This window comes from Botryllus schlosseri, chromosome 4 (genome assembly GCF_051294905.1).
Source record: "Botryllus schlosseri isolate E-star chromosome 4, Bs_hap1, whole genome shotgun sequence".
NCBI classification, from domain to species: domain Eukaryota; kingdom Metazoa; phylum Chordata; class Ascidiacea; order Stolidobranchia; family Styelidae; genus Botryllus; species Botryllus schlosseri.
The window spans coordinates 23,324,681-23,347,324 of NC_137239.1; the positions used below are offsets into that span (position 1 = coordinate 23,324,681).

General features: G+C 40.0%; 2 protein-coding genes across 3 annotated transcripts in view; both read right to left on the reverse strand.

Moving 5' to 3' along the window:
- LOC145437495 (pseudouridylate synthase PUS7L-like) overlaps positions 1-22,644 on the reverse strand; it is a 140,657-nt gene that overhangs the window by 44,506 nt on the left and 73,507 nt on the right. The window lies entirely within an intron of this gene.
- Positions 2,626-20,669, reverse strand: LOC145437483 (sodium- and chloride-dependent creatine transporter 1-like). Of its 2 annotated transcripts, XM_080314741.1 has the most exons (14): positions 20,318-20,668; positions 18,893-19,155; positions 13,221-13,352; positions 11,787-11,954; positions 11,049-11,151; positions 10,177-10,309; positions 9,517-9,651; positions 8,228-8,331; positions 7,923-8,160; positions 6,902-7,033; positions 4,902-5,004; positions 4,466-4,566; positions 4,234-4,404; positions 2,626-3,335 (listed from the first exon to the last, which is right to left on the reverse strand). In XM_080314741.1, exons 2-14 carry the CDS (start codon positions 19,134-19,136, stop codon positions 3,120-3,122), a joined length of 1,980 nt encoding a protein of 659 aa, XP_080170867.1. In that variant the 5' UTR covers positions 19,137-19,155; positions 20,318-20,668; the 3' UTR covers positions 2,626-3,119. The 2 variants fall into 2 exon arrangements, with proteins under 2 accessions (XP_080170867.1, XP_080170868.1); XM_080314742.1 differs by lacking the exons at positions 2,626-3,335; positions 4,466-4,566 and having other exon boundaries at positions 4,241-4,404; positions 20,318-20,669.

Sequence of the window (22,644 nt, forward strand, 5' to 3'; positions counted from 1 at the left end):
GCTATTGCTCTGGCTTTGAGACGATGGCCACGAGTCAGTGGATACAGGGACACGTCAGAAGGGAGTGCTTGTCAAGATCATGGATATTTTAGTCGTTGTAGCGTCATTTTCATTGGGGACGTTTAGGCCTGGACAAGAGAGTTCAGCTTATTTTGTTCATAGCTGTGAAAGAGACCCTTCGGCAAGACAGTAATACCATAGTGTCCTATATGGTGTGGACACGATCAAATCTCACGGCTCAGTAGAATTGGTGTACGTCACACTTTCCATTTGGCTATAGGCAATATGACGGTTATTTTTGACCGGCTTGCCGAGCGCGAAAAATGATAAAACGGGTATCAATCGAAAGCAACCGCGGTACTGATTGCGAAAATATAGATTTTATTCTGCTCGTGGTCCCGGAACCCCCAAAATCGACCTTTAATGTTGCATTGTAGCGGAGTTTGGTTTTGTGACGCAACCATGAAGCCTGGGAGCACAAGCGTATTGGCCATTGTTGCGCAACCGATTGAGCATTCACACTCTCACTCTCGTGCGCACTTGCTCCTGAGCTGCTCAGACGACATGGTTGCGTCACAATACCAAACTCCTTTACAATGCAACATGCGTGGCTGATTTTTTTTTTGGGGGGGGGGAGTACCAGGACCACGAGCAGAATAAAATTTTAATTTTCGTAATCGGTACCGCGGTAACTTTCGATTGATACCCGTTTTATCAAATTCCGCGCTCGGCATGCCGGTCAAAAATTACTGTCAAATTGCCTTTGGCCAAATGGAGTTGAAGTCCTTAAATTCATTTACAATAGCTTTGACTTTCGCTGCATTAGATTCTCTCACTTTTGGCATGCTGAACCAGATATCCTCTCTGTGTCTAACTCTCTTATGAATAAACTTGAAGTGAACTGTATATATTCAACTGTTATATTCTTCAGTTTGCAACAAGTTGTAATACATTTGTACATAAGTAGACCAAGACTGAGCTTGTTAGCTTGCCTGCCCACTGACTGAACTTCAAATGACGTCCCACTTCAGTGGACAGAAGTAAAAAATAAATTTTGTAGCAACATGATGCAATATCTGACCACGTAATGCAATGTGTGACCTCATAGGTCTGTGACTGTAATGTTATGTAGGCTAACCTTATAGTTTGCCTTACTTACTTAGTGCATAATCGCTTCACCGCTTAAATTGGCACTTTTATTATTTAAAGTATACAACAATATGACTTTATAACTCAAATATGACCTAACCAGGAAAATATGACTTTATATGACTTTATAACTTTCTTAATATACCCCATAGGGATGCAGTTTTTACGTTAAAATTGATTGCACGACTTACTGATGCATGGAAAAAAATATGACTTTAAATGACCCTAATTATGACATCATCACGAATTTGTCTGGAGCAAAAGTCACGATCTGAATGTTCTGAGAGTCGGGGTGGTATTAGTGCGTCTTATACCGCTATAATACACTAGTAACACCAGTTGTACCACCACTACACTAGAGATGTTCCTTTCGGTTCCCAGATTGCCATTCTGGCTACGTCAATGCTGAAGCTGATAGCTATGCGTTTGGGAGTGTCTACACTCTACAGTAGGGCTGTTCAAAAATAACCCTTTTTCCTGAATCTTACTGGTTACTTGATTAAATCGTTAGGTTGCCCTAAAAAACGACGCACACCAAATTTGAATTCATTCCAACCAATATTCGCGGATTGCGTAGAGTTTGAAAATTTTGAATTTGCCTAAAAATGCAAAAAAAATTTTTTTTCAAATTTTTCTGCCAACCCCATGAAATTGTTGCGATGTCTTCAAAAACGATGCAAAACAAATTTGACTCAATTCGAAGCCGTAGAAGTGGAGTTATTTCAGTTTTTCTTTGATAATTCTGAGATTATCCTTGATTGGTGGATCATCCCAGAATTATCATCAAAAAACTTGAATAACTCCGCTTCTGCCGCTTGGAATTGAGTCAAATTTGTTTTCCATCGTTTTTGAAGACAGCGCAACAATTTCATAAGGTTGGAAGGAAAATTTGAAAAAATTTTTTTTTTGCATTTTTAGGCAAATTCAAAATTTTCAAACTCTACGAAATCCGCGAATATTGGTTGGAATGAATTCAAATTTGGTGTGCGTCGTTTTTTAAGGCAACATAACGATTTAATCAAGTAACCAGCAAGATTCAGGAAAAAAGTTTAATTTTGAACAGCCCTACTCTACAGCTTGCATCTTGAACGACTATCAACAAGACAACCCGTGCACTGTACATTGTACCAGCATTAAGTTATACGTTCGAGTGTGATTTGCGAATCAGAACATCTATGACTTGAAGTAGGTGTAAATAGAAACCAGAGCAGTTGGGGCTGTAGCACGTGTGAATTTCCGAACACGGGCAGTATCCATGTTAGATGTACAAATCAGACAGCAATCCTGCAATTTAACTTCATAATTCGTACTCAAGTGTTGGAGGTTTATCTAGGCTCCTTATCGCCATCCCATCCATGTCTTATGAAAATAAACTAGAAGTGTGCCTTACTACGAGTCGGCACCTATGGAATAAAAATGAAAACATTGGCCTGATGTAAATGACCAAGACCATAGTAGTCGAACAATCAACATGAATACCACAAACAAACAACAACTCGTATTTTAATTTTGAAAATTACTCCGGTTCACTTATAACTCTCAAACTGCGAACAAAAGTATAACCGCACATTATAGTAGGCCTACGTCTACAGTACATCACAATTTGGCGAAATCCAAATCAGCAACTGTTCAGAATAATCATTGCTAAATTCAACATCACAAATCCCATATACTAGGAGGAAAATGATCGATGGCACGTCTGGCGATGTTTAAATTCTCTCCGGATCCGAAATGAGAAAGCATGAATCCGGATTAATCAAAACATGATCCGTAGATATCTATAAGAGGGTAAATCGTAGGTAATGACATGAATGTATAATGTATATATATACTCATGATGAGGTAGAAATGGTAAGTAACAATCTCGATCGAACCGAAAAGTGTAAATGTGAATCTACGGTGCTGGTAGTGATAGCCTGTAGCCACAAAATCATATAAAACCCCGTGGGAAGATATCGAATATACAGTCCTTAATGGCGTGATTGAAAGTGACTTTCGTCATACTTTGGCGGCGGTGTGAGGCGTTGCGCTTGTTCTTCGGTTTCATTCATTATAGAAGTACGTCCATTTCCTTCGATGCATGGCATGCAGTCTCCGTTCCCGGAGTCTGCAGGCTCGGCGTGGGACGCCATGAATGCCTTCTGCTGGTGCCGTTGTATTATAGGTGTCGTAAGCTTCTTGAACCGCTGAAATATCACGTTCACGAGATTTAACGTGCCGCGGTGATGAGTAGTTTTTAATGTGGAGTAGGTATAGGAGTCAAGTTACTCTTGAAAATATTGCAGCTGGCGATCGAATTTCAGCAAGGGACTGGATGTAATTTAATAACAACAATTCCGTGTTGAGCTTCAACTGAATTTGAACGGCATGCAAATTGGTTTTGACGCAAATACTTTTTGTGCCGAAGAGAGTCCGATGATGATGTTTAGGGTAGTTTGAGAAGATATCTTAGGAAACTTCGATGTAATGTGCCGTGAATGTCTACGAACTACATAGTTAAATTAGAGCTCTTGGCAGCGAATGCGACTTGTATCAACGAAATCGGTATGATATGACAAAATTATCATACCGTAATTTCGTAGCTTCATCGTCAGGCCTACCATACAATGCACGTTTGGATTGTCCCAGAACATTGACCCCGGTTTAATAGTATAGGGTGGTACCAGTGGAGTACGGAGGAAGGTAGGCACATAGGGATATTGGAAGATATGCACCGTGGGCAAGTAGAATTTATAACAATGCTTTGAACCGTGAATCAATCACAAGCGTTTCTTGCGCGAAGGATCCAAAAGAACTGTGCTATAGCGATTGAATAAAGAGAAAGAAAAATTCCGACTGATAATGATGATTGCCTCAAAATGGCCCTATATTGAACTGAACACACAAGTTAGGAAATTCCGTCCAATCTCTAACAAGTCCGGTGAAATATTCGATCGACACCCCCAGAACAGGTTTTTGAATTCATATATAGGTTATGCTTTCGTGCACCACCTTTAGGGTGTAAATGCACATTGTTTTCGATAGTACATCGTACCATTCTATCAACCCTGGTACATAAGGCCATGTTTACATCCTCCCACATACCTCAAGCATGCTCCCAGAAGTGGTGACCATCTTAAACACAGCCACAGCAGGTATGCATATCATTGACGACAAAGCGAACAGCCATCCCAATCCAATACCCCATCCCGGATACTTGTATGTTCTATTGTACACGAGTGGCTGATGGTTAACCCAGGTAGAAAGGAGAATACACTGAAAAATTGTAACGGGAGTTGATTTTCGCTTGATTATGGAATGTTCATCAACAACCGACCAAGACTGTGATTGGAGTCACAAATTGCCAGCACCATTTCATGTAGGGCGACGGGCGGTAGCCTATCATGGATTCCAGATTTTTGTAAAACCTTTCGGCCCCTGCAAGCAATATCGTCAACGATTGGGTTACATTATCACCTTGTCTAAACTGTAAAAAATCAAATATGGGTGGTGTAGGGCATTTACGCAGAGGTGGTCAAAATAGTCATCGTTTGTATTTAAGCAGAAGTAACGTCCTAAATTTCTACCCCCAAGTACAACTAGAGGTAGTGAATTCCACTTGAGTAAGTACTGAGACCTTTTAGAGTTTCCAGAGCACTGTACAAGGGTACATGTACATGCGCTATACGAGCCTGCAGCCAGCATATGTATTATGTGTCGAGGGTCTGTTAGTAGCGAAAAATTATTCAAAATTAGTTAAATCATATACTCACCGTAAAACCAAGCGACGGTGACACATTCCCACATTGACATCCACAGTAGAGTCATGCCGCTCGCTGAGTAGTAATCGAAAATCTGAAATACGTACATTCCGCCCTGCAATGCAAATGCGTACAATATGTATAATTGTACTGTACCCTACCATGGACTTGATACGATTCCAAATAGAGTCATGCTGTAACAGCGGTGGAAACAAACAATAATTCCGACGGAAGACGCTCTCGCAATGACCTCGCCTGAACATTATGACGGCACACCTGCCCCGATTTCAAAATTCTATGATGCGACTCCACATATATGAGGGCTTGTGTCTCGGCTCAAGGCGCTCATGTCTGATATAAAATATAAGTAAGACGTTACCTAACTGCCATGTGATAGTCGCGTGCCTGTTTATTGCGATAAACATAAACGAAACAATGGCTGTATTCAACATGTACTTGTAGAGGTGAGCACGCAGAGGTAGCCAGTAACGAAGTACTTCTTCTAGGGTGACCATATTTTGGATTCGGGAAAGCAGAACACTTTGATCAAATCATAAAAGTTTGTTTACCGATTGAAAACAGCTGATTTTGTATCATATACTGGAAATCTTGTTGTGTTGACTAAAAAAATAGAGCATCAGTCTGATTCGACTCCCGAATTACCCGCTCGAACGTCCGCATCTACGTATGCCGCGTCACTTTTGCCGATTTTCAGTTGAACCTGTCCATTAGCCTAGCAGTCAAAGCTGTAAAGGAGAACGAATTGACAAAAAGAAGGACATTTCGGCGTCCGCGGAGGACATCTTCGATTTCCTGAAAAGGAGGACAAATTCTCCTAAAGGCCAAGTGGTTACTTAATGGTTTTCAGTTTTTTTATGCAAACCTAGGCTTAGAATACTTACATTTTTCTTAGCCGGAAATAACTACTTCCAATTGTAGAAATATAGGACGCTCCTTCAACTTCTACTTGAGTACCGTGCACACCGTGCGATTTCGAAGTCATGGCAATAAACTCAATGATTTCCAGCTAGCTTCAAGTTAAGGAATTTATATCGATCGATGTTTATCAGGATAATTCATCAACAGCAAGGAAACGGTAAAAATTATTAAAACACCAATTTTACGGAACAATTTTATCGCTCAACAGTGTTGTTGAGATGACTGTTTTTTTGTAAGCTAGGTTTCTTTAGGGTTTTTAGGAGATAAATATCGATGACGCAAGTACAACATACACCACCTTGTCGCCGCTATGAGTCGTGAAGTCAGCGAGACATCGCTTTCAATTAATCAGTTTCGAACAGAAAAATGGAATAGAAATATAAGCTTTCTGAGTATTATCGACTATAGCATCTCAAAGTGGATTCGCAGTGATTTTCAAGTAGCGACAAAGTGTTACCGCGTAGTAAATTACAAAATATTCCACCTAACTTGTCAAATTAATGACAAGGTACTCGAAAGGCCACACGTATAATACGGCCGCACACGCTCTCAATATTTTGACGAGGCATTCGATACTGTTCCGTCGCACCGCATCGAAACCGCCCGGTATAGTGTTGGTCGTCGCGACCGATAATTTGTCAGACTTTACTTAATCCGGTGTTTGGTATATTTCTGAGCTTTTGGCGCGCGATAGTCGGAAATAAACTCTACCTGCGAGGCGACATTATCGTCAATTACGCCGTCAATTAAACGGAATTAATCGCCAACCTTTTTAGTTTACATTAGGACGGATCAAAGCCGTAATTGCGCGACGCGCGCTTTGAGGAGCCGCGCGCGCGATTGCCAATTTTCGCTATTTAAGGTAAATGTAACGGAAACGCAGTCACAGCATAGACGCGGGCCGAGCGTCATTCGGACACTTACGGGAATTTAGCTTTTATTATATGTCCGTTTACGTGATAAGGCACACTTCGGCTACATTAGGCGTTTCCTACGGCTGTAATCCGGACGCTCATTTCTATTTTAATATCGTCCGTATACCGATTCGCGTGTCGAGGGGCTGAATTGATCACCTGAGTCACCATGGAAAGTCCGACCAAGAAGCATACGATACATGTGCACCCAGCGAAGAGTTCTCTCCTGCCACGCAGCTGTCGCGGAAATACGTCTGTGAGCGCCGTGAGGAAGCCTTCCACTCCAACGAACTGGAATATTGCGATGACATCATAAAGATAAGGATGATCCCCAAGCAAACGGATTCAGTGCGGAAATAGACACTTAGGATAGATGTATTGTGCAGATTATAGACCAAAAACGAGATGATGTCACAGTAAAGAACTATGCTGAATTGTACACACAAAATTACAGATTCTACAACTTTCGTGTGCTAGTGCAGAGCATGGACCGGAGCCGGATTGGATGTCCGGCCGGATTTTTTTCAATTTTGGTCAGAGCCGGATCAGTACTTTTTCTGATACGGCTGAAGCTGGATTAGAGCCGGATCAGTACTTTTTTGATCCGGCTAGAATCTTTATTGATAAGCACGACTTTTGTAACTAACTAAATAACTACCAACCAACTACACGCTAGTAACCGCCAAGCCAGCGCGAAAATAAACGAGCAACATTTATAAATTCATGGGACTACCGTACCGTGTAGGGTGGGGCATGGACCGGAGTCGGATCAATACTTTTTCTGTATTGTGGGTCCAGTGCTTCGCTACTGACCAGTGACCAGTGGCCAACTCTGACCAACACGTTAGTGATACCTCCACTGACAATTAGCTGATGTTTCAAACATTGTGTCAGAACACGATGATTATAACAGCCATCGTACGTGACAGCGCGAGAAGCGTTATTAAACGATTGTTCTGCTCCGTGTTGTGTGCCACCAATTTAGCAGCAGACATGGTCAGTAACGAAGTACTTTTACTTTTTCGGAGAACTCAAGTAGACTCTGCATAGTCACAATACTTACTCGGGCGGTTATATTTTTATACTACTCCTACTTTTATACCTGTTATCCATACCGCTTGGACTATTACAGAATGGAGCTCATAATAATATTACATAGTAATAAATTATTTTAACTGACCTGACTATCCAATCCTAGCAGGAGTATCATGAAGAAAAATAGACATGACCAGAGCGGCGATAGAGGCATCATCGTCACCCCTTTCGGGTACGCTAGAAACGCCAGTCCGGGTCCGGATTCGGCCACGTCCGCAATCGGTACGTTTTGCTCGTACGCCATGAAGCCCAACAGCGAGAAAATCGCGAATCCCGAGAAGAAGCTGGTGGCAGAGTTCACGATGGCGAGGATAAAGCAATCCCTGTGAAAGAAGGATAATTCCATCTAGTGATGCAAGCACTAAACTGAATTCTGATGTGGCACCGTACTTGTAGCAGTTATTGTTATAGACGTTGTAGCTTCCAAGCGCGGAGAGAGCGCCAAGTCCGATCGCGTAAGAGAAGAATACTTGTGTTCCTGCATCGATCCAAACCTAGTGAAACAAAAGACGTTACGAACGAATGATGTTGAGTTTGGTTATGTACAGGACTACCGGTACAGGCGAATATTCTTCTATATATACTTCATCGTGATGAAGTCGTAGAACCAGGAGGTCGTCGATATCATATGACAAATATAACAAAATATCCAGCTTATCTATAGTAATAAAACTGATATATACGAACTAGTAGTAAGCAATCACATGATATATTCATGTTGAAATAAAACCCGAATATTTAGGCTGTCATTATCCTCATCCTCATCATTTTAATAATTTTTTTACAAATAAATACACCACACGATTGCGACATATTGAAAAGATAGGAGGGTGTCGAAACGACTTTGAGTAGTCTTTTAATCAGACACCTACCTTGGCCTACAGCAATTTCCATAGTTGAAAATGCTCAATCTCGCTGGCAATAATGTAGCGCCAGAATGACCATTAATTCGTTCGGAGACATGTTGAGTGGGGCTGGGGGAGGGTTGGAACCAGGTCACAAGGTATCGAGTTGAAATCAATCTCATTTAAAAGTTTTGACTTGGGTCAAGTCGAGTCGTTTTCAATTCGCCATAAAGTCGAGTCCGAGTCCTAGTCACTCGAAGGGTATTCGTCAGCCGTCGGGTATATTTCAGTATAAATATATTCAATTGTATACTATCCTAATCTAATTTCTGGTTTTCCTAGGAGATCGGTACTTGACTTAATTTTTGTTGTCTAATTCAGAATTTGATGTATTTCCCAAGTTCTTGTGAATTCAGTAATTCTGATTCTTATATAATTGGGGGAAATGTATAGCAGAGCTGGATCAACTGTAATTTGTAATTGAGCTGAATGTAATTATTATATAATATTTTGCGTAATTGTAATTGTAATAATATACATGCTTAACAGTGATTGTAATTGTAATGTAATTGAAACATGCAAGGGATTAATTGTAATTGTAATTGTAATTGAACTGAATTATTGTAATTGATCCAACTCTGATGTGTAGTTATAGTTCTAATTCGAATCCAAATTAGAAAATCTGAAAAAATTGTAGTCAAACTCTGCTCCAAGAGTCTTCTCAACTAGCAGTAAATAAGTGACACGAGCGCCTCTTGGCGGTCATAATTGAGATTCCAAATATTGCGATGATTCTGCTTTGATTACGACTATACAACACATATTAAAACGTACTTTAGTTTCTGTGATCTTAGTCCAATTTGGTTGAAGATAGAACCGAATACCGTCAGCTGCTCCCGGTAGAGTAGCGCCGCGCACCAATAGACACACGAGTACGACGTATGGGAACAGGGCAGTGAAGTAGACAATCTGTAAGAAAGATTGTTCCCGAGTTCGGAGCTGCATGTATCTTTTATTTTTGATCAACGCATAATATGAGATGTACACTACGATAACCCAACAGTAGGCGTACGCAGCAGTACAATTACTATAGCTGTTGCCTACTTACGCCATAAATATACTGTATGCCGTATGGTACCGTACATAGAGTTTGTGCTCACTGGAGTATTTTTCTAAAAATATCTAGTCCTGACAACCCTCGTATACACTCGTACCCGACCAGGAAATGAAGATTGGTGGGCTATAATAAGTTGCAAATCTGGCACCTTGTTATCATGCTTAGTGAGATAAATACAGGTAATGACGACAGATGAGGTTCACGTGAAACGAAATCCGTGATTATTTTCCCTGAAGGTGTAGGTGGATCAATGCGACTGGACTATTCTTAGAAGGTCAAGATTAGTTTGGAGTTTCCCTATGCAACGCCGTGCGCTACACTCGTTACATCAACTGTAATCCTTCACAAATGTTCATATTCACGGAGAAATAAGATACCTTCCCAGTGCTCCTCACTCCTTTACAGATGCAAATGTAGCAGATGATCCAGGCTGCTAACAAGCAGAGCACAAGTTGCCAGCGTAGCTCACCCGGTTCCGTTATAGAGTCGGTAATCTGAAGTACCTCTCTTCTGCAGAAATTAGAGCACTGTTGATGGTCATGACACTGACTTTCGCGCAATACTTCTGTAGCGGGTACCGTGACTTTTCATCCAAAGGTCGATGAAATGGCACCTATTCAGAGTACAGAAATGGGCGTGTTTTGAACTAGGTCGCGAGTTTAAGCAGCGGTCCAAGAGATCCCAATTGTGAGATGCGCAGTTCAGAAGCATATATTGTCAGAGAATCACCGATCCTCCCAGACCGCCCTTTCGCATATCAACTATATATTAGTGCGCCATAAGGAACGGTTTTACGTGATGAGTATATGACACTATAACACGGCCTCTACCGCATGCAGCAGATAGCCTACTTGATGATTATCGAGATATGGGACTTTTCTAAGAAATGCAGAGATTTGATGATTGACCCATCTGAACGGAATCATCTTCTTGATTGGTACACGGATTTCCACGTCTATTCGCTAAAACCCTTGCAAAAAAAGCGCTAAAACCAAAGAGGGAGGCCTTCGACCAGGGGGGCCGCCGACCGCCCTCCTCTCTCACCCCAAAAACCATCACTGGGTGGTTAGTTGAACTGATCATCGAGTTCAAACACGTTTCTGAACCACGTTCACATTTTAGCTCAACTGTGAAGTGTGGAAATTAATGATTATTCCTATTACCATGAACTGGACCGCCACAGTCAAAGCATCCGGGATTGGCGAACATCCTGCCTCATTTAGTGAAAACTATAACACAACACACTTACTCCCAGAACTCAGTGATAGGTGAGGTGAGCCGAGTTACATTCACCAGCGTCGTCAAATTTCCGTTAGACGTACCGTTGCCTTGCTCGATGGACATGTTGCTTGCTGTAAGGTAAAAGCCAAAACGAATTTGTCATGCCGTCAGATATCTATAATATCAATGCAGTTTATGACTGATACACACTTGAGAAATAATAAATCGTGTGTTGTAAACTTGAACACCTAACGACAAAGGACAGGATGAACATTTGAGAGGAGTAGTGACAAATTTGAGGGGCGCAAAATATTTCCAACTATGACGTGACGTTGTGGTTGCATGGTGACTTAGTGCACACCAACATCTTAAGTTATCTTCTGAAGTTACTGTAGGCCTATTTTTAATCCAGTGTGCATGCCTGTTATTTACATGTTCTAGGCCCAGGTGGGAGTTTGATTGAAAGAATACTCCAGATCTTTTCCTTTTATTGCAAGCTTGTGGTGTTTTGACCTTATCAAATGGTTAATAAACAGAACTGAACTTAACATATGACGCCACAATGTTCAATCAAAATTTTAAATGTAGCATAGGCGTCTTTCGCCCCCTGGCGATGCCACCGATTGACACTCATCCCATCGAAAAATTCATACTTTGAACAGTGTGATATTATCATGACTAGGAACCCGTAGAGCGATTTGTAAAAGAACAAGGTTTCCAGTTTCCGAAGCATCAATGTAATCGCATAAGTTTGAAAGACCATTACCAGATGAGAAGTTGGTGGTGCAAAATTCGGTGTTCCATGGATTGTTGCACGTTGCCCACGGCAGTACGGCAACGAAGGACCTCGCGAAATAGTATATTGCCCAAGTAAGGACCATAATATAATAGCAGTTGCAGAAGAATACGACGATCGTCGACGCCATACCGATTCCTGAAAACAAGTATCAGAGCGGATTTTTCGAATGCATAGCGCCACCAAGAGTTGAAATATATTATGAAACGTGGACGGACCAGCGAAATTTGATTGGTCAAAATACAACGCGTCGTGTATGAAAGTCGATGTTATCCCAGGGATATCTATCCCTGCTTATCCGTAGAGCCCGGCAATCACGTCCTCGTGAGTCGAGATTGGGAATTTATTTCAGAAGCGAGGCTCAAAGTTGCGTTTAATTACGTCAGTAATGGTAAAAGATTTTTGGGCGGACCATTTCTAGGTGTATTGATATATTCTCTCGAGTCACATGTACTATTCAGCGACTCCGCTTAATTCGGACACTTTAGTTCCGCTCACTTCGGGTCCATTCAGCGGTGAAACGGGTTTGGCCGAACGAATTCAACGCACAGGATTTATACTTTCAGCCTTATTGTATAATATGTTGTATAGTATTTTAATACCAAACGATTCAACAAATTCTGTAACCTGTATTAATGTATAACGCACTCACACAGGGTTGAAATAGTACGGTATTCGGTAGGCCTAATTCTTCAAATACAACAGCGAAGGCCGGAATGATATTTTCTGAATAAATGTACACCGCAAAACAGTGTCTGAGTTAAGTGGATAATTGTCCGAATTAACGGGAGCTTCTTACATGCAATTTCTACTTTTGTTCCATTCCCGAGCATTTTGGCCGAAGAAAGCGGTTGCCCGGAATATTCGGTGTCCGGATTAAGCGGATTTGACTGTATTGTTATTGTTAGTATTGACCATAACAATCGTTCAAATTATCGACGCAGACCTACCCAACACTTACGTCCATGTTATGACACTCCTCAGCAGCACTATACTATGGATGACATACTAATAAAAGCCGATTAAGTTGAACAAAGGAATATATCGTGTACTTGGTTCTATTGAACCTCCCTCCCCAGGGTGTAAGTGCTTACGCAACAGGTATCACATATAGGGCGGGGATTTCTATAAATCTAAAATTATGAATGATAAACCCGATTGATTACTCTAAAAATGACATATGATCCATACATTATGTTAATATATGGCAATATAGTAATATGTTTACAGGTGGTATACGCGTTCGTGGTATACGCGTGCGACCTACTAACCGTGCGTGGGCTGACACTGCACGGGAGTAAAATGAAGCGAAAAATAATGTTAACAATATATCGGAATTTTGTGGTTCACCTCAAGAGCTGCAATATACTACTTTCGCCAACTATATACAATAGTTACAGTTACCTTTCATAATAGGGCAAATATCCCAAACTCCAAAGGCACCTTGCTTCATGTACTGACCCAGAGAGATTTCCAAGAAGAACACGGGCACGCCGCCGATTATGATGAAGATAACGTACGGAATCAAAAACACTCCTGGAAATATGGAATACGATTTAGGCATGGGTATAGCAGACTTGGACAACTAGATAATGCTAGTTGTTCTGTGTGTGAACCTCAGAAATTTAGAGGTTCACGTTCACAAACGAACCTTGGTAGGTTCTGCACTGTGAACCTTTTTCATATATTTCAATTTTCACCTCATTGTAACATCTTTGGTTGAAATTTATTGCATTTCAACTGCGGGCCACTATATGCATGGCGCTGACAGCATTAAAAAAATATCAACACCAAAACGAGCATGCACCTTGACAATCTCAAAAATTTTAGTTGCTTTGTCACAAAAGTTTGCTCGAATATTTAGTGACTCTCTGCTGCAAGCTTGAACCGAACAACATCAAGAACGATGAAATACACTACATGTAGGTAGTCAGCGAATGATGTTTATTCAACCAATCAATGAAATTGATATTGATATCGTTGTCTGATGGAAAAAATCTAGCAGGCGAACGGGGTCAATCTTGATTTCATATGTTTATTGTATCATAAAAGCGAAATCCGTGCGATTGGGGTGTTCGCTACTGCTGTATAACTTGTTAATGGGGTAATATCGGTAGCAAGTATAGCAACCAGTTTTACACTCTGCTCAATATCAACGTAGCAATACTCAGACGCCGAATACATTGTCCGGTCTGGCCTGGACCGTTAAGGCGTAAGCTTATATTCCCTTGCAAGATCTCGTCGAAATTGTTAGCAAAGCGACGGAAGATAATGATTTTATGGGATTAATTATTGTATCATTTGATTACCCCAGTTGATATATTTGGCGGCGTTTAAAACGTCAATATATGTACCTCAGCGTTGTGGCATTATGTGGCCCAAGTCGTCGCTCGGTATCGTGTACATATAAAATGTGGGCCTACATTAATATAGGCTTCACTGAAATGTAGGGTTAGAATTAGCAATATGACGACACGTGACGTCACGAGGTTCACGCTCGCGTTCACACAGAACCTTTCGAAAAGGTTCGCGTTCACACGAACCTGAACCTTTCAGAGGCTCACACCATCCCTAGTAAGCGTGTATTCCCTTGCAAGTCATCATCGAAAATGTTCGCAAAGCCTCAGAAGTTATTGATTTAATGGGGTTATTATAGCATTTGATTGCTCCAGTTGATACATTCAAGGACGTATAAAAGTCACCATGTACTTCAGTATTGTGGCATAATGGGGCCTGAGTCGTCGCTATAGGTATCTTGTATATTACTTCACTGAAATGTAGGGTTGGAATTAGCAATATGACGTCACGTGACGTCATAAGGTTCACGTTCGCGTTCACACAGAACCTTTGAAAAAGGTTCGCGTTCATACGAACCTGAACCTTTCTGAGGTTCACACCATCCCTACTATAGTTGTCTATTCTAATGAGAGCGAAATGTCGGCAATCTCCTTCTAATCTAATTTCTGAAATGTTTTGTGCTCTAATTTTAATTCCACCTAATTTATGGTTTTCCTGTAAAAGCAACAGGAGAACTGTACAGTCACTATAGTGCGAGAACAGCCCAGCTTGCTGTACAGAAATTTTCCCTTCCCATGCTCAGCTCATGAGAATGATTTGATATAACCTGAGCTTATTCCAAATTCCAAGTTTTCGCGAAGTCGGTAATGCTAATTCTAATCTAATTTGGAAACGCTGAAAAACTTCTGGTTGTTTCAAGTCTGATAGGTAGTATTGAAACGGCAATGTAAGGGTGATTATTATGAAAGAATAGGAAAATTATACACTGTGACCTATGCTTCACATACAGTAATAATAAATTTAGGGATGGTGTGAACCTCTGAAAGGTTCAGGTTCGTGTGAACGCGAACCTTTTTGAAAGGTTCTGTGTGAACGCGAACGTGAACTTCATGACGTCAAGTGATGTCATATTGCTAATTACAAACCTACATTTCAATGAAGTGATAGCCTATATTAATGTACACGATATAACGAGGACTCGGCCCAGATTAATGCCACAATGCTGAAGTACACTTTGACGTTTTAAACGTCGCCAAATGTATCAACTGGGACAATCCTATGATACAATAATCCCATGAATTTAATATTTTCCTTCGCTTTGCCAACAATTTCGACGAGGACTCGCAACGTCTGAGTATTGCTACGTTGATGTTGAGCAGAATGTAAAACAGGTTTCTATATACTTGCTACCGATATTACCGCATTAAAAATTATACAGCAGTAGCTATAACATCCCAATTGCACGGATTTAGTTTTAATGATACAGTAAAAATATGAAGTCAATTGATTGACTCCGTACGCCTGCTAGATTTTATACATCAGACAACGATATCAAACTCAATGATTGGTGGAATAAGCATCATTCGCTGACTTACATGTCGTGTATTTCGCTCTTGATCTTGTGTGATTGCGGGTCAAGCTCACAGCGGACAGTCAGTACATATCCACAATGGGAAAGCTGGATATTTCGAGCAAGCATTAGTGACAAAGAAATTAAAAATTTTGCGATTGTCAAGGTGCATGCTCGTTTGTTGTTGATTTTTTATGCTGCCAGCGCCATGCATAGAGTGATGGCATGCAGTTGAAATGCAGTAAATTTCAACCAAAGATGTTATAGTGAAGTGAAAATTGTAATATATGAAAAAGGTTCACAGTGCAGAACCTACCCAGGTTCGTTTGTGAACGTGAACCTCTAAATATCTGAGGTTCACACACAGAACGCGTACGTGAACCTCAAGTTCACACCATCCCTAATAATAATAATAACTAGGGAAACTTTTTACCACTTTTGCAACGTTTTTTACAACTTCTGGCAGCTTCCTAAATACTCAGAAGTTATGTAGCATGGTGTTTTAAGCTGTTTGGAGGAATCTTTTATTGCTACTTTTAGCAACGTTTTTCATTTTTCATGCAACTTTTTGCAACTTTTTTCGATTTTTCATGCAACTAACTCTTTACTGAAAATATTTAGCACTATATGTAAATAGATCGCTTGAATATTTCAACTATGTTTAAATTTGAGGTCCATTCTGATTTGACGTACATCCAGACTAGACCGCCGAAAATTATATTTTCACTGGGTCAATTTTTACAGACTAGTGATTTTGTGTAAGTCGCCAACATTGACTTTTGCTACAGCGCCTTGGATACGGGACGATTCGAGTATCTCATAACTAGGGCAATTTTTTTTTTACCTAAAAAACGGAAGATTTTGACCTAAAAAATCTAAATTTTGACTTTTTTTGACCTAAAAAAAACTGAAATTTGACCAAATTTTGACCTCACGTATGCAAATTAGGTGTTTTCGCATATAATGTTAAAATTGTACTACTTATCTTCATTTCTGGTTGGAACTGTCTGTCCTTACAAAGTAGATTGGCCTGAAAAAACGTTTTTGGCTCAAAAACTGACAGATTTTTACATGAAAAACTAGTATTTTAACGAAATCTGGCCCTATGAAGAATTCCAGTAGTTACATTACGTATTCTGGTGGAAATAATTAAAATTTGTTGTAGTACAATGAAAGATCCTTTCCTACATTCTCGGGTAGAAAGTGTCTGTCCTTACTACGTAGCTTGCCAAGAACGGAGAAAGAACGTTCAACAGCAGCATTTGTTGGCTGACAACACTCAGGTTGTGTGCACACTGCTGGTGACAAACCGTGTTGCTTCATTCTGACAATGTTGTCTATATCATAATTTTTCAGCTAGCGCTTCTTGATATAAGAACCATGCAATGTCAAAGCAGTCTTGCTTCAGCTAGGATATTGCGGTACGTTGACCATAAAACCATGTCACTATTTGTTTCATTTGACCATTTATGATTCAGAATGAGCAGACGATGGTCCGTTTACAACGGTAGACCTATAAAGTAGGCTACAAGCTGTAAAATATCAAATGATAAGTTCACCGACAGCGCAAAATCTACGATACAAACGAAATGCAGAGGTCAAAAAATGTTTGACTTTGTAAACAATTTTGACAAATTTTGACCTAACGCTACAATTTTGACCTAATTTTGACTTTTTTTGACATGTCAAAAAAAAATTGCCCTACTCATAACCTAATAATGTCAAGGAACTTGTCCATAAATGCAGATTTTTAGTGCAACTTTTGTGAAAAATAAAATGCAACAAAAACTTGCCCTATAGTTATAACTAATTCGTTACGAGTTGGTGGAGATTTCGAGTGCTAGGCAATTCTTGGCAGTCGTTTTCCAGATCGCGTGCGGGTTAAAGTGTTGATAGGGTTCGCCAGTATTTGATCTGGTCTTATATCAAGTATACCGTTCAAGCTCAGTATTCCGAGGGTATGTCGGGTTTTAGACATTCCGTGTGACCATGAGCGACTTTGCGTCAATGCATTTCTAAAAAAAGAATGCAAGTCGCGTCACCCTCTGCTTAACCTGTATTGTTTGTATGCTATAAAGCAAAGTTCTGTGACGTCCAACAATTGGAATTCAGCCACCCTGGTAAGCAGTGATCGTATATAATATTTAACCATCAAGATTGTGACAATATACTGTATTCGTGGACGGAAGTCAGAGGAGGACCAATAAACATAACAGTATAATGGAATTACTTGAGATAGATATCCCCAGTACGACAATAGCAAACACTCAAACTGGTTACAGATACGAACGAATTTGAATTCTCGGCAAAATACCATAGATATTTACATTTTAATATCACACAGCTCATGTAGTCCTACATGTCCTATATATAATCGCAGCTGTGACGGCGGATCAAATAACCGACTGTCAATGGACAATAGCCATTCAACGGCCTGTGGTCAGGCGCTTGGCCACATAGCTGGGTTGGATGAACAAAACGGATTTCCATGTCTTTACGCCGCAGAACGCGCGCGTCGCCAAGTATTAAACTACAACGAGAGGGCCTACACAGTGTTCTGTTACTGCCTATTTAGTAACGAAAAAGAGAACCATTTGACAAGTATTATCAACATATATAAGTAGATTACAATTTGGGGTTCCAGTCAATGTTACCTCTAAGCAGAAATTGACACATAATTAAATTCGATCAAACAAATTAATTCCAACTACATCTGATGCAACAACTTGTAGGTATAAGAATAAGTGACACACACTAGAAATTGACACATAATTAAATTCGATCAAACAAATTAATTCCAAGTACATCTGATGCAACAACTTGTAGGTATAAGAATAAGGTAGGACCGTCAATAATAATTGTTACAAAATCTGGTTTGCCTTTTATCCACGGAGTATTAACACTATACTCTGTTACTAGCTCATTTAGTTTTGCTGGTATCATGACTATTTTTAAAATTACGCAATGAATCAGTATCCATTTGAAGTTTTTTCTTGATCATTTTAAGGTTGAGACATTTTAGTACACAGTTCATTAATTTGATTTCGGCTTATTGGTATTTATACGTGTAATCGTGTATTAGTTTACCAAAATTGTAGGTTGGTTTCCGCTTTGAAATTCAGGGGTAAGAATGTTTGATAATATTTTCTGAAAAGGGGTTGGCGACCCCTGCCTTATACCTTACTGAGTTATGATCGTAGTGGTTTACCTCCTCCGTTTTTGTAGCAGAGATACGGGAATCGCCAGACATTTCCCAACCCCACTGCGAATCCCACGCATGATAAAAGAAAGTCTAGCTTCTTGTCCCACGTCTCTCTCTGCGGGATCTTTTCAGATTTCGAGTCCGCGACCGAGCCGGGACTCGGGTCGTCGTTCCGAAATGAGAGGCGATTCGCGTAACCGTTCTCCATAATATCTCCCCGACTATCGAAATCGCTGCTACCGTGCGCCATTCAAGTCTGCAGGGTTAATCTGCAATATATTATACACACTTGCAATATATTATACACACTTGCCATAAGAGGAATGGCTGCTCAGTCTAAACTCTGGAATAGAATCTCATTTCTCTAAACCAAACGGTGAACAGCAGCCGAAGGTTCGCATCATGCTCAAAGCTCAAAGGACACGGACAACAATATTTATTGTATCTCATCGTCAAATGGCAACGGTTTACCGCCTCACCGTGACGTATATTTTCGTTTAGGAATTGTCCGCCACGGGTTCAGTGCCGACATTATTTAGATTTGGTTTGGACACTTTGTCACCACACCAACAACAGCGATTGTATCTATTGCCCTACTGTCGGTTCATTCTTCACACTATGACGTTTACCTCTCTAGTTATCTATTTCAATGTCCACGTAGTTTCAGTCTAAGCATTCGTTTCTTGGACATGTTGATATTGTCCATGATAATTTTTCATTGCTAGTTTCTAAATTCGCTGAATTGCACGAATCGTCGCACGTGATAATATACACATCATCGTTACGTAGAATATTAAATGTTGCTATTAACACTATGTCATGACATATATTCTTGTACATCAAACGGATTTTTCATCAATTTCATTTACACGTTCCATTGGTGTTCAATGTGTGGATAATTATCAAAAACGCTTGGTTTGAGAATGGGTTAACTGTACGGAAATTTTATGAATATCAGAAATGATTGTGAATTGGGCGATAGAATCATCATCAAATTTTGGAAGAAAATTACTTTTTCCGTTGGTATATTATATTGCAAAGCCATTATACTGCGTCAGATCAAAGATATAAATGCGTACCATTTATTCAATTGTTCCACGATGCATTTCGCCATACAGTCGTCAAGCGAAGCGACTGTATAAGTGTATAATCCGCATGCAGCTCACGATAAATCCCTAGCTAACGTATAAATTCCACGGGCATGATGGGGTCTGTGTGATACATTCAATTTTTTCCGATCCTACCTTTTTGGGTATTAGGTTGTATAAATCTAAATAGTTGATGAAATTTGGTACCTCCTCTCCAATTAAAGCAACTACGGATGCATTACATTACATTACATTACATGTAGGAAATCTGCTGCAACATAATTCGGGGAGACATTTTTCTCTAACGATATACTCTCACTCTAGGCTTGGACTTATAACTCACGTAAACTCACGTATCCGTAACAATGCGTCCGCAGTCGTGTCTTCAAAATCCTATATGTGTCGTCTCCACTGCGTTTGTAAACTGAATCGAAGCTTGGATAATGTTTCGCTTAAAAACAGTCGATGAAGCACTTGAATGTTGTTAACTTGAAGTAGTGCATATCAGTTCATCTTAAACGCACGAAAACAGTCGAAATCTTCACTGTTGCGATGACCAGCTTCACCGCAGATACCCCAGCCGCGACAGATGATGCCGACTTTGCTGTATCGGCGACCAATAACCTAATTATTAAGAACACTTTCAATATTCGATATCCTAGAAAGAAAGGGCACACGCGTCTGACAATTGAGTAACACTTGCATTCAAGCTTCCGAAGAATGCTCATTGTGATCCAACAATGGCGTGAGCGATAAGCGACACCGCGTCCTGACCGAAATGACTATTGTCACGTGTCTGAAGTCATTTTAAGTTCGCTTATCCCGAATACTGTATGGTCTTGTTAACAGCCATACAGAGCAGGACCAGTACCTAATATTTTCGTGTTCGAATCCTGTTCCGGATTTCCTCATCTCCGTGTCCAAATTCGAATTTGGAATCCATATGACAACATGTCAAAATCAAAGACAATTCTCTGACGATGGAATTGAAATAATTTATAAATCACACACAAATTCAATTTAATTCCAACTTCCGAACTGCACAACCTAATCCAAATCTTCAAATTCCATTCTTTGAAGTATGACCCAATCCAAGCACATCTATACCTTCATATAGCCAGAGTATCCAAATGAATATACTCAGCAACTAAACATATCTGCGCTAATTCTGGTTTGACAGTCTTTTGCAACTCCAATTCTCAACATGCATTATTTTGCTATGCTATGCTACTCACGATCGTAGAGTTCTTTCTTTTCTTTAATACAGCACGGGTTTTTATGAATGATATTTATTTGATACCGAATTTATGCGTAAAGTACGCAATACTTTTTGATGAAAAACACAAAACTCTATAGCTTAATTCCCGCTGAAATGCTATTCTAAGTATACCCGCTTCGTTGGCATTGATCGTATAAATAATTCTCAGACACAGAACTCCATGTTCACTTATAATGTATGTTTTCCTGCCGCACAACAGCAAGCATCGCCACACAATATTGATTTATGAACCGACGTTGATTAGATAAAGGATTAGGATTTCGAATAATACGAGTTTACTCCTTGAAAAACCATTCTTATCCCCACCGCTGGGCTATTATCGTTAGAATATGCCGTAAGTTGGCTCTAATTGGACCACTCTTGCGAAGGTAACTATAGAAGTTATTTCTTATAAGATCTGGAGATGAAAGTGTATTGGTGTGTTGTGATCTTCAGAAATCCTAAATCACTTGGAAGATATCAACTGTTTATAGATCATACTGCTTCTGCTAACAGGCAGCACTAATTCTGTTTCGATTCGGTAATAATGATGAATGTCTGGCGATGAATGCGAAACATGTTTAGTTTACCCATTGTTAAGTTGTTAACACTTTTGTAATTTCGATTGCGTCGTTATAACATGTGACTATGCGTTGAGTGTTATATTTTCCGTTTACTTGATATGCATCATGGTTGCACTGCACACATCGCAATCGGGCAAACGTTGTCAATGACAAAACCGATTGTAGTCTGCCGCAGTTGTTATTCAGGGGGTAGACGAATACACGGTTTTGTTTACCAGTTTGCCAATAAATCATCGTTTATAGGTAGATACGTTATACAGTGCGGTGTGAAACTCAACACTACAGAGCCGCTGAACTCATTTCAACGTTGAAAAATACAGAGCAAGATTTTCCCACGCCCTCAATCAATAAACTGCCGGATAGAATACAGATCAAATCATTTTCGTCGAGTCAGTATTTTTTGTGTGGTATATCTCCAAAGTTTATATGCCAATTCTGCGTACTGTTGGGATTAGTGGAATGGATTGGCATCGTTTTTCGTCAAATCGCTAAAAAATAGTATCACGACCGGCAAGAAAACTGGCTTCCAAAAAAGATCTTCCCACACCTAATTTTACTCAGCGAAACCCGTGGCATAGTTTGCTAAGCATTGGAAAATATCGTTACCACTTGCACGTGAGTAGAATTTTACAGCACGAATTCGATTTGTGCATTAATATGAACGACATGACGATCAATGTTATTAATTTATACAAATGATATTTCTAATTTAGTTCAATATCAATCGAAACGATTAATGCTGATGACATCATATTCTTTGGCGTCCATGAGCCGTGAGGAGGGATAGAAATATAGATGCGCGCATGGCAATGACTTGGTGATATGATA